The sequence below is a fragment of the Balaenoptera borealis genome (assembly GCF_965194805.1).
Source record: "Balaenoptera borealis genome assembly, chromosome: 1".
Classification (NCBI taxonomy): Eukaryota; Metazoa; Chordata; class Mammalia; order Artiodactyla; family Balaenopteridae; genus Balaenoptera; species Balaenoptera borealis.
Window position 1 is genome coordinate 191,144,522 of NC_138860.1, and position 13,196 is coordinate 191,157,717.

General features: G+C 53.2%; 1 protein-coding gene across 2 annotated transcripts in view; it reads right to left on the minus strand.

The window, feature by feature from the left end:
- The window catches only part of AJAP1 (adherens junctions associated protein 1), a 116,161-nt gene that overhangs the window by 1,874 nt on the left and 101,091 nt on the right, over window positions 1-13,196 (minus strand). For both annotated transcript variants that reach the window (XM_082354549.1, XM_082354550.1), the window contains exons 3-5: window positions 10,494-10,581; window positions 8,028-8,270; window positions 6,175-6,306 (exon numbers count right to left, since the gene is read on the minus strand). In XM_082354549.1, coding sequence (XP_082210675.1) covers window positions 6,234-6,306; window positions 8,028-8,270; window positions 10,494-10,581 — 404 coding nt within the window. In that variant the 3' untranslated portion in view covers window positions 6,175-6,233. The remainder of the gene's footprint in view (window positions 1-6,174; window positions 6,307-8,027; window positions 8,271-10,493; window positions 10,582-13,196) is intronic.

A 13,196-nucleotide genomic window follows, 5' to 3' on the forward strand; every position in this document is an offset into this window, starting at 1 on the left:
AGTCAGAGAACTACAGCCATCCCGGGCACGGCCAGGTGAGTCGGGACGCCCCACAGCTCGGGTCGGAGGGGCTTTGGCTCAAAGCTGCAGCTCCATTATGAGGATGGGGCCATGCCTCTCTCTGCTGTCACTCAGAGCCCTCACCTGCACCCACACTGCAGGAAATGCGGACCCTCAAAATGGTATAAAGAAGAAGGTCATGGCACCCTTCTTCTAAAGAGACTAGGGGGTAGGGCTCTTTCTCCTGAATCAAATAAGCCCCCTGGGTGATCCTCGACAGGACAGAGGGCTGAAGGGCGTCCAGGTGGGGGGACACACCTGCAGCCCGCAGGACAGCATCTGGTCAGCACTGACTCCGTCATCTTCTCCAAGGACATCGGCCTGCCAAAGTCTATTCCACGTGGGGAGGGGTGGCAGTGCCTGTTCCCTCTCCAGGACCCCTCCCAGTCTGGACGAGGAAGGCAGGGCCCCTGCTCATCACCTTGCCTTGCCTTTTACCTCTAAATGACACCTGTTTGGGCAACTCCAGGAGGCCAAAATGGGGCATCTACTCATCTCTTGTGGGATGGCCTGCCCTGCTGTCAGCAGGGGTGTCATCACGTGTGATGAAACGGACATCCCGTCAGATGTGTGCTGGACCACTTTCGGCAGCATTACTCCAGCTGTGCCCCGGCCCCTCCCGCCCCCTCCGCTCTCTAGGATTTGGGGGTGGGAGGTGGTTAAAACAGAGAGGAATGTCCTTCTTGTATGTCTATCTGTTTTCTAATCTTTGGAAAGTTAAAAAAACGTGGAGACAAATCCGATGTGATCCCCCCTTATATGTGGTCCCTAGAGTTGTCGTGGAGATGAAGAGTGGAATGCTGGGTGCTGGGGGCTGGAGGAGTTAGTGTTTAAGGGAGACAGAAAATCAGTTTGGGATAATGAAAAGAGTTCTGGAGATGGATGGTGGTGATGGTTGTGCAAGCAATTGTGAATGTACTTAATGCCAGAGAACTGTCCTGTTAGAAACAGTTAAAATGATCAATTTTATGTTCTGTATATTTTACTACAATTTAAAAAATTTTTAAAATACATTGAAAAAATATGGGGACACCAAAAGCTGGGCCTCGTGACCATTTGCCCTGTCCTGGGACAGTCTCCAGTTTGAGCTGCTGCCTGCTGTCCCAGCAGGATGACCACCGCGCCCCTCTCCACCCTCAGACGGGTCCAGGGTGGGACCGTGAGCCACAGGGCCTCCTTCCCTAAGAAGGAAGGTTTCCTTGAGAACTGTAGCCTGGGGCTGCTCTCCTATCCTTTCTTGTGACCTTAACCAGACAGATCAAGGGAGGTGCTGCTCCTGCTGCTTCCCTGGGGCTAGCGTCTCCCAGGGGTTTTTCCAAACAGATATTATCTGTCGCTTAAAAGTCTTCAGTGCTTCTACAGTGGCTCCTCAGATTCTTCAGGACAAGGTCCCGCCCCCTCTTCCCCCATCCCTCCCTCTCCCTCTCCCTCTTCCAGGTGGCACCCTGGCCTCAAATCGCAAATCTCCTACCTGAAGTCCCCCAAGTTTCTGCTGATGGTCACCTCCCTGGGGAGACCTTTGTGGATACCCCCTCCTTTCCTAAACGTAGTCTCTGTTTCATTTCTGTTACAGCATCGGTTCTATGGCTTCTCAGGCACAGGACGACCTGCACTGGTTTGTATCTGAGCATGTATATGTCACATGTCACCCAGGTGTCACAGGGTGCCTGCCAGGTCCACCTAGGTTTGCCCAGGTGCCAGCTTGGAGCCTAGCCTGGGGAGAAAAATCAACACTGGATGAAACTCAGAGAAGAGGCGTCTCTGTAAAAGGAGCTTTGTCCTTATCCCCTTATCTGCCTGGAATGACCTTCACATGTTGCCTGCCTGGGAGGATGGATGGAGGGGCTCCTGGGCCACATGGGGGCCAAGCCTCTTCCAAACCTTCCAGCATCTGCTTCTATCTGGCATCTCGGGATGAAAAAAAAGGAGAGAGAGAGAGAAGGAGCGATGGCTCCAACTCTGCGCCTTGAATTGCCATTGGAACAGCAGTGCTGGCTTCCTGCAGAGGTGACTGTCCCCTGCAAGAAGAAGGAGGGGTCTGAGGCTACCTGGCCATCTCCCAGGCCTGCCCTACATTCCAGCTGAAACCCTGCTGCTTACACTCAGCTCGTGGGGGAGGGCTCGGGTTTTTCTGCTCCAAAGGCTCAGAGCAAGAGCCTCTCAGCCTGGCAATAACCCTGGGAGGGGCGGGAGGGGGAGGTGCGTCCTGCTTGGAGAAGGGCACCGGCGAGGCAGTGTACCCGGCGAGGGTGTGCATGCAAGACTCTGGGCCAGAAAGAAAAGCTGTGGCTGCTGAGAGATCTGAGCGATCGGATCCAGGATGAATTCTGACTTGGGAGAAACCAGTGCCCTCTGCTGCCCAGACGGGGATGCGCGGCTCCTGGGCACCGCCGGGCTGCGAACCACACGGGGGGTCCTGGGCTTAAAGATCAGCATCAGCTTTTGCAGAACAAAGAGAACAGGCAGAAGGCAGCAAGGCCTCCTGGAGCGTGGAGCCTCTAGTTAGTTTCTCCACTTCCTGAAAAAAACTCCTTCCCCACCGGTTTCCTTGGTGCCGGTTCTCAGCTTGGGGAGAGAATGGTTTCCAGGAAGGTCTGGATGTTGCTTTGAAGAAAATGTTCCTTTGATTTCCAGAAGCTGGATATTCTGTTAATGTATTTTTTAGAACAAAGTGGGAAGGCTCAGGTGCGTTTTCTTGTTGTTGTTTTTTTTTTTATTAGTTATATCTTTGGCGTGTTTTTGAAAATAATAATAACACATGATTTATTTCTCACTTGCTTCAGATGCAAGAGCTTTTATGACTTGTCAGGCTGGGCTCAGAATGAAGTGGCCTTGGCAAACGGAAAGATCTGAACACTGGTGAGGTTTTCTGAAGTTTACTCGCTACATGAAAAATGACAGGAAATTAGCCCAAGAGCCAATGGCAGTTGTGTGTCCAAGGTCCCTTTCTTCGGAGCAGGAAAGGCCAACTCATTTTGTCTCATCCAGAGCATTCAATCAGGCTCCACCACGGAGGGGGTTTGAGGCAAGAGTTTGCCGGAATCTCTTGTAGAGGTTCAATCTAGGCAAACAGGCTTAACTTCTGCCCAGGCTGGGTCACCTGTGTTCACAAGCCCCAGCGCATTGCTGTCAACCCGCCAGCAGGGAAGCAGACTGGGCGGGGCTCAGGTCCCAGATGTACGTGTGGGTTAGCGTGAGCATGCAAGACGGTGCGGTAACAGACTGCTGTAGCATCATTAAAAATGCATCTGGAGAGGCTTAACAGTTATGCAAGAGATAAATATCTCTGCTGGCTCTTAGACCTTAATTGAATGTTTTAGTATTAATTGCTATTTATTTAAGGGACAATAAGAACCCCAGTAAATCTGAGCCGTCTTCCTGGCTCTTCACCACTCCATCTTCATGTCCAGGCACTAACTGTAAGCATCAGGGATACTTTGAATCCAAATGCTTCCCTCCCAGTGAGTGATAAACAGTCCGTCCGAGGCACAGCGAAGGGACGTGGAAGCATTTATCAAGGACTAACAAGGCTGCTCGCGGGGTCCTCCTGGTCCGTGTCTGCGGGAGGAGATGGCTGGAGGGAGCCGTTGCCCTGAGTCTGCAGGCACGGTGTCTGAGCGTGGCCAAGCTCCCAGTAAGCCCCGTCGCCTCTTCTCACCTCCCCAAACCGCCCACCTGAGATCCACGTGAGTGGGTTGAACTCTTCCAACACAGAGGTGCCCCCTCCTGTAGATGGGGGTGGTCCTGAAATAGCTCCTCGGGCGGAGTTGGGAAGTGGGGTCCAGACACCTTCCGGAGAACGTGGTCCCCGGGGCCATCTAGGGTGGCACATGGGGAGAGCCTACCCCACTCCATCTGTGCCCCGTGCTTCTGGAGAGAGAAACAGGCTAATGGCACAGGAAGGTCTTCTGGAGCAAAGACATGAATAAAAGCACTTTTCTCTCCCCCAGTTTGATTTTGTTTTAAAGCCAGGGAGGTGGCTCCACACGCCGATGTGAAGGAGGAGGTCCCCGGCCCAGGCTTTCGGAGGCTCGGGGGCTGGCCTCCCACCTGCTATGTCCCTGCCCTGCAGAGTCAGGCTGAGTGGCCCCAGCAGGGATGCCAAGGCAGCTGGAAAGCCCACCCTCATCTCCCACAACCCAACCCTCTTCCCACTTGGGGTCGGGCCGGGGACGGAACGGGGCAGAGGCATCCACGGGGGATGGCAGTCAAGGCTCTCTGACCGGTGGTCGGAGCATGGCCCTGGAGCCAGGTGACCTGGGGTCACGTGGCCCTACCACTTACAACCTGACTGGCCTCAGGCAAGTCACGTCCCCTCACCGGGCCTCAGTTTCCCCTGTAAGATGCACTGCTGAGAAGACCGAATGAGTCTCTAGACATCAAGAGTGCTCCAGTGAGCTGCCATGTGAATGTCCCATTAGGGAACTGTCCCCACCCCACCCCAGTTTGGGGCTACCTGGAGTGGAAGGCATGTCCACCTCCTGGGCCACAGGCCCGCAGCTCTTGGAGGAAGAGAGCAGAGGTCTTTGATGCACATGGCTGGCATCTCCCAGGTCAATGCCTTATGTGTTTATGCATATTTGAAATCCCGACGGAGATGCTGGTGCCCACCTGGCCGCCCTGCAGAGGCCTCACCAGGCAGGCAAGAACTCCGCAGCTAATAGGCAGGCTCCCCGTCGCTGGCCTGGTCAGAACTCCAAAGGGAGCTCACCCGTGGCCTTAATGAGGAATCACATCCAGGCAGACAAAGGCACAAATTTCTGGCGGATGAGCCATGCCCAGGGCATCTGGCCCTTGAATGCTGGGGACGGACCTCCTCTTACCTGTCTCACCTGCACATCTCAGCAAAGGCCTTTGGGTGGGGAGGGTCACTTTCCCTTTTAATCTCATTATATTCCTTCATCCATCAACTGAACATAGAGCTAAGTGGATCATTTTGGCTTTGGGACAGGAAGTGAGGGCTGGAGATTTGATTTGGAGCAAAGATGCAATTCACTAGGGCTGGGATTAGGAACTGATTGATTCACACCTGCTTCTCAAAGCAGCTGGGCCCCCCGACCCCAGCTAAGTGTTGCAAGCAGAGGCCTCTGAGGGTCCCATGTGCACCCCAAAAAGACACCACCCTCACCCCAGGCCCTCCCTTGACTCTGACAATGGCATTTTCCGCTCAGTCCCCGTATCAGAAGATGAGCAAAAGTAAGGAAAAAAAATTTTTAAATATCAATAAGCCTAGAAGTTGGGTTCCCTACTCCTGGAAGGGATCTGATGACACATTTAGAAGGAATATCTGGGGGGAAAAAGATGCTCTCTGTGGATGAGCAAGATGTCATCCTTTGAAAAACCTAGCATCAGAAGAGAAAAAGAAAAAAAAACAAAAACCCTGGTCGCCTCTATTGACTGTGCATCCAGAATGTGCAGTCATGGGGTGAGATGCTCTTCCCCCCAGCAGCTCGCGTGTTTGGGAGATTCGGCACAGAAGAAAGCAATTTAACGTTAGCATCAAAGTCAATATCACTGAAAGCAAACCAAATGTTCCTATCCAGCAGAGCGTGGAAAATTCATCCTGTTTTGGTACCGGTCCCTGGCTTCAAATTAGTAGATGTCTCAACTCTTCACTTTCTTTCTTTATCATTTTCTTTCTTATCTCTTATATTTATATTTCAAAATTGTATTTTAATTCCACTCTGTGTTCTCCCACCCCTCCCCGCCATGTAAAGATGTGATGGAGGCATGACGTCTGCCCACTTGGCTGGGGCCCTGATCTCTTCTCATTGCGGGAAATGAGAAGTGTACTTGTAGCTCGTTTCCAGAACTGGTGTTTCCTGCTCTGCAGGCCATCCTAGGGGATGGAACGGCACTGACGGAAATGGCCAGGGTGCCAAGCAGGGGGTTCCTGAGTCTGTTACTCCCTTCCACCAGGACATGGGGCATTTCTAACGAGTGCAGCAGAGAGACCACAAGCCCGGCCCTCTGGTTTGCATCCAGAACAGTGATGCCCTTGGAATTTCACCTGCCATGTCCAGAAGGGCTCCCAGTTATCCCAGAGGCGAGACGGGGGTGGGAAAGGGGAGGCCAAGGGAAAATCAATCAAGGTCCAATAAAAGAGGTACATACCATAAAACAGACACATGGCGTCTGCCCTGCCCCCAGGAGGTAAAAAAGCCTTCGGCCAGTCAGCAGGAGATTTCAAACCATTTCTCAGACACAAAGGCCACAGGAATAAGATGCCGGTCAGAAGAAGAGGGTCTGCAGCAAGCAGAAAAAACGGGCTCACGAGGGCTGGTACATAACACCCGACAGGCAGGCCGGCTCAGACCTGTGGCAGAAGACTGGCTTCTCGAGTCGAAAAGAACCCCAGGAAGGTGATGCTCGGCCTGGACCCACTGGCCTCCCCTCCCTATGCTGCCCAGGGCTCCCTTCCATCCTGGAAGGCCTTGGAGGACATGCAGCCTGAGGGATCCACACATGGGAGGAACCTGGTCCTGAGACCCACAGTGGTACCATCTCCAGATTTCAGTTTTTGATTTCCAGGACAATGCAAAGCTCAGGGTCTCTGCCTCTGAGGGCAGAGATTCTACCCACTTTACTGCACATTCTAGAGAGGGCAGGGCCTGATGCCTAAAATGCGTACCACCCCCCCCACCACCAGGTGTTTCATCCCCTTTGAGACCGAGCTACCATTTCCCAAGGCCAGTGGGAACCAACAGAGCATCACCTTCAGCCCCAGGGCAAGAACCTGTCCCATCCAGTGCTTCCACACCAGCCAGCTATGCCCCCCCTGCACGTGTACAGGGCTCTCCTAGGACACAGGGGCAGAGAGAGAGACACAGCGAAACACCAAGACCCATCCACTCCCTTCCCCTCCTTCCCCCAAAGCCTGAAGCACTGGCTGGCCAGGATTTACATCCAGACAGGCACACACGCATTCAATGAAATGGTTTGAAAATCCTTCTGCCAATTCTTTGTGAACTCGTCCTTCTGGACGGCTGGAGTGCAACCCACGAGCTCCCCAAATGCTGTCGAGTAAAAGCAAAGTCGTTTAGAAGGATGGTCTGAGGTTTCTGCTCTCGACAATACGGCAGAGTCTGGTGTGGAGACACAAAGAGAGGAGAAGCAGAAGGTGTTTAAGGAACACCCACTCGCTCTCCAGGACGGGACAAAGTGACATTAACTACGGGCACAACAGCTGAAGGTCCCCCCGAGTCTCCTCGACCTGGGTTCTGGGAGAAGCCCCGTAGGGCACCTTGGGCAGTGTCTCCAGCCGCCACTCCTGCCACTGACTGTGGGCCCCTCAGGTCAGCCTGGTGTCCTGCTCATTTCTTCCTAAGATCTTTAAGTTATTGGAGAATTCTTTTTCTTTTAATTTACAAAATGATGCATGAGTGTGTGCTCACTTTTAAAAAAAATAGCTATTGACGTTTTAATCTAATTCCGGATAAACTTTCAGAAGCTGACTCAAGGGTTTCTTAAATATTCCCAGGGATGGTTTTAGAGGCATGTCTTCTTTGAGGGATTACATATGATTCATAAAAATGAGTGTTTAATAACCAGGAGTCTGGTTGGTATTTGATATTTTTGCTGCTGACATTTTAGTGATGGGGGTTCAGAGATATTGACCAGGGAGGGACCAATCATGATTTGTTGACATTTGGGAGGCTTGAGACTATGAGGCTGGCTTTGGATTCTGCACCCCATAATGCCCGCTCAGCCTCCACCATGTGGGATCCAGGGCCGGGCAAGACAAGTCCATCCACTAAGCGCAGGGGTCTGGAAGTGAACCCTGGCTGCTGGATGTCTTAGCACCATTTTATGTCTACTGTGCCCCTCCTGTCTCATCTCAGCAAACTTAGCTGCCTGTGTTTGCTTGGACCATCACAAAGAGATGGGAAGGCCGCCTGACACAGATAAACAGCCCCTGCATCCCCAGGAGGGGACAACGGCCGGGTCTGGCCCAAGCCTGTGCTTACCGGTTCCCGTTAAACGTGGATTTGTACTCCCCGGCCGGGTGCAGCGTCTCGTCAGTGTACACGGGCACAGATGCCCGGACACACTCGTGCGAACACTGGAGGGTCTCGTTATAGGCCGTGAAGATGTCCAGGCTGCTGGGCACCCGGCCGGGCGTGAAGTCCGTCAGGTTCTGGCAGCTCTCCTCCTGATGGTTTGTCTTCCGCTGGTGGCTGTTCCTACGAGGGTTCCCGCTCTGGGCGCAGCTGGAGGAGAGAGAAGTCAGGGTGGGGGTGGGGGGATGGGCAGACGCCGAGACCCACAAACATCTCCAGCGCTTACACTGTGGAACCTTTATCTCCAGGCATTAATTATACATCATTTAATATTAAATGGTAATTCCCAGCCTCTTCAGAAAGATCAACCACAATCAAGCAATCAGCTCTTTTTTCAAAAAAAAAATAAAATAAAATTTGAATTTTAAATGCGGCCATTATTGCAGGGAGGATTAGAAGGTAAGGGGTTGACCTGTGTTATCGGAGAGCGGAGGCCTGGTTTGGCCAAAGAATGTCAGCTGGGCAGAGGCGCTGACTCAGTTTCCCCAGGAACACCTGGATGGGATGGAAACTGTGATGGGTGCCCACGGGGAAAGCCACGTGCACAGGTCGGGGTGGCCATCGTTCATTTGGAATGGACCATGCAATTATCTTTGGGGAGAGTGAAAACTGGGGAACCCTTATCCTCAGCCCCTCCTCTGCCCAGGCTCACAAGTTGGAAATGAAACTGGATCATTGGGATCTATGGAGAGAACTGTGCCTTGTGCCCCGGGGTACCCACCTTAATTCCCTGTTCTTCTGGACCACAGAGGCTTCTAGACGCTGTGTAGACCAGACACGGGGGTCCCACCTTTGTTGGCCAAGGAATTTGATGGAGAAGGTACGTAGGGACCCCTCCCAACCCCCAGAGGGGCAAGTTCACAAGGATGGAAGGAAGCGCTATCCCCACAGAGGAGGGAAGAGAGGAGGAGATGGGGGGCGCCTCCTCAGGACACCAGTTCTCCTCCTTTCCCCCCTTCACGCTCACAGCCTTTGCGAAGCGAGGGGGCTCTGCGAGGGGCGGGAGTGTGAGCCCGTCTCCCCATAAATTGTGTTAACTCCCTCCCTTGTCTTCCCAATGAGAGAAATTCTGATTGCTGGTGGGGAAGATCCACCCATAAATGAAAGTAAGAAGATGGATGTGAAAGCCAGGGGACACCCCCAAGGTCATGGAACCACTCATCCACCCCCCTGAGTTGTCCTTCCCAAAGGACTCTTTGAGGGTTTGCTGTAAACCCAAAAGTGTGGGAAAACCAAGAGGAAGCTTGCCTGCCTATTACAAAGTCACAAAGTCCGAGGTCTCCTTCGGGGGAGGGGCTTTCCCTCACCCGGATGGCCAGTGGGACTGGACCCGCTCAACACCCGTGTGGTCCAGGGCTCTGGAGCCCCTTCTCTGGACAGCCAGCCTTGCCCAAGATGCCCTGTTGGGAGCTCACAGTGGTCCTTGTCACCTGCCCCAGAAAATGCCCCGGGTCCTGGGATTGCCGGCCATCAGGAGCGTCAAGGCCTTGCTGGTCTGTTCTGGGGTGATGCCACTCCCCTCCCCATCCTCTCTAATCCTGGAGACCAGCTTTCTCTTGCATTTCCACGCATTTCTGTTACTTGGAGGCTCCAGGGCAGCTCCCTCCCATCAGCCTGTCTGACTTCCTACCGCTGGTCAGCAGGGGGATGATTTGGGTGTATGATTCTACGAGGGCCGCTCAGCTTCGATGTTAACAGGAGCCTTGTTTGCTGGAGGAGTGACTGCAGGCAGACAGGGGCCTGGGAAGTGTGCGAGCAGCAGGGTCAGCCAGAAGCTCCCTGATTTTCCCAGGGGTGTAGCAGGTGTGTACACCCAGCCAAGGCCAACCTCAAAGTAGGCCAATTTCCAGGAGGAAATAGGCAAAGACAGGCCGCCTGGAGCAAAGCAGTAACCTACTTCAGCAGACACAGAACGGCTGTGAGAAGAAGACAGGAGAAAGAGACCAGGACAGCCCAGGACAGGGAGGGGCAGGCAGGGACCCCACTCAGGCTGCTGGTGGGAAATAAGGAGAAACGCGCTGGGAGGGTGACATTCAAAGGGGCACTGGGATCCAAGGGATGGGCTTTGGGAGCAGGACACCTGCTGCCTGAGGAACTAAGTCAAGGAGGCCGGGCTCGTGTCTTGCAGAGAAAGCCACCAGAAGGGCAGTGTCAGGGAGCGACACCCTCACCAGCCAGCCAAGCTGCCCAGGGCAAAGGTGAGCGGGTTTAGCAGATCAGGAGTTGCATGCTGCTCTCCATCCCAAACAGAGAAACAATTCCCTGGGCTGTGAGCCGAGATCGCGTGTGAAAAGTAAGGACTTTTCTGTGCGTGCTTCCCCGGGGACCCCTACTGATCCCCGTTTCCAGGCCAGAAGGGCCGAGGATCCTTACCAGTTTTTTAAGACAAGAGTTGTAATCAGAGCAGCTATGACCATGATGAGGGAGACGGTGATGGTGATGATCTGATGGACCGCCAAACCTGGAAACAGAGAAAGGGGGAGGGGGGCAATGAAACCAGGGGCATGAGATGAAGGGGCCCAGGAAGGGGGGTGTGGCGACCTGTCCCATCAACCCGGCTCTGAATCCCGGGTCCCATCATGTGCACACACCCTGGCAGGGGGCCCACGTTGACAGGGCCTGCCAGATGCTGTGGGTACCGGGGCTGCTCTCACCTGGAGCCCGGGAAGGGAGGCCCCAGCCTGGCCTCTCTCAGTCCCTGAGCTTTGACCCGGCCCCTGGGCAGCTGTGTCCTTTCTTACACCTGCCGAGCCCTTCCCCTGGCACAGGTAAGCACTGTCACCCCTCCTTTCTCTCCTCCCAACCTGGGTAAGTTCTGCTCCTCAAGTCTGGGCACCAGGGCAGCTGGCCTGCAAGTGAGAGCAGGGTTTGGCCAGACCCAAGTGGAGCCAGGATGGCCCAGGATTTACTGGGAAGGTGGGGAAGAGGGACATGTATGTTGACACCCTTATAGACTCAGGCACTTGGATCACAGGGGAGCATCTTCCCCTTTCCAGAATACTTTCCAAGAAGTTCACTGTCAGATAAGCTTCCAGGGAATAAAAGATCCAGGCCCAGCAGTTGATGCTTCCCGAAGTCCCAGAAGAGGATCTGCAGTCTGGCCTCGCGGCTCCGTCTCCACTTGTGTGTGTATACGTGGTGGGGGGAGGGGGCAGGGGAAATGGCAGGACAGGGACAGCAGGACTGGCCACTCCAGAAGCAGCCAGAGCCCTGACCGAGAGCTGTCTGCAAACCCCACACGAGGACCAGGATGGCAGAGGACAGGAATTCTCTCCTCTGCCCCCCTCCTCCTGCATCATCTTTCATCAGCCACAGATGCAGAGGGAGAGAGAAAAGACAGGCCGGTAACACCTCTGGTCCCCTCCCTGGCTAGCTTCCTGACAATTCATCTGTTACATCCTTTCTGGGACGTGGACACTAGGGCTGAATCTGCTGGTCAGTGAGGGACACTTGAAAGGTCCAGGGCTCTGGCCCCACCCTCCTCCCGTCAGCAAGAACCACACCTGAGGAGCTGGGGGCTAAAGGCTGTGAGGGGCTCTGCAGAGACCCCTGCGAGTGGCAGCGCCCTGCTCCCTGGGAGTGCTGACTCCCCACGTTGTTTCACCTCCGCCATTTGAGCGTCTGTCTCTCTCCACTCCTGACATCCATGTGCAGAGGCCTACCCATCACACTTGAGAACCCGGCGTGTCCTGGGGTGAGAACACCGCGTGTGCATGGTCCAGTGTGGAGGGTTTCAGAGTGTAAGATTTTTCTGGCAGCCTCTCAAGGACACAGTCTCACAAACAGGTGTTACCTCTCTATCGAATATGATCCACATGGGGGGAGTTGTTAATAAATGATTCAAAGTTGGCATGATCAGAAAACAAGCTTTCTCTTCCTGGCGGCCTCTCTTCCAGGCTATTTCTGTTTGTCCCAAGGAATTCCCTTCCTGAGTCCACAGGATAGGCACCACTCGGAAAACTGGAGAAAATCCATGAATGCCATGGGCCTCCCTTCATTCATTCTTTTATCCATTGATTCAAGAATAATTTATTGAGCACCTATTGCATGCCAGTCAGTGACAGTTTTGACTAACTCGGCCATGGTGTCTACCCTCAGGAACAGATTCTCTGGTGCCCATTTTTTAAAGTGGCAATGTTCACTGTTGGTTCTGGCCAATGGCTTCCCATGCACCTGTGCCCAATATGTGGCATGTACTATAAATCTCTAAGCCAGCTTGCCTTCCCTCTAGGACTGCCAAATCAGCTTGCCAGTGGGGCTGAAAGCTAGTTATGCCAATAGGGACCACCCTCAATCTCACCATGAAGTGCTCACCTGCCTCAGTAATCTCTATGTATTTACCAGCTTCCCTGAGACCCAACTCAGACTTTGTTGGCAGAGGGAGGTTGAAATGGATATCCAGTTTAATGGACAGCCAGGAAAGATGGCTGCTCAGTCTTCCCTCACCCTCCATCTACACAATCCTTCTGGTCCAGTCAAGAGATGGCCATGCTGTCATGAAGAGTACGTGCTCATCCTGTGTTTGTGCTTCCTGTGATGAGAAGGAGGCTGATGATGGTGATGGTGATTATGATGGTAGTGATATTGATGATGGTGGTGATGACGGTGGTGATGATTATTATGATGATAATGAAAGTGGTGATGATGGTGATGATGATAATGTTGATGGTGCTGTTGCTGATGGTGATATTGATGATGGAGGTGGTGATAGTGGTGATGTTGAGAAAGTGGTGACGATGGTGATGGTGATGATAGTGGTGGTGATGATGATGAGGAAGATAAGGAGGATGATGATGATGTGGTGATGATGATGATGATGGTGATGATGGTTGATTGATGATGGTGATGATGGTTGATTGATGATGGTGATGATGGTGATGTTGATGGCAATGACGATACTGATAGTGATTATAATGATGAAAGTGGTGATGATATTGCTGCTGCTGATGGTGATGATGATAATGGTGATGGTGGTGTTGCTGATGGTGATAGTGATGATGGGAATGGTGATGGTGGTGATGATGATGGTGATAGGATGCTGGTGATGGTGATGGTGATGATGATGGTGATATGATG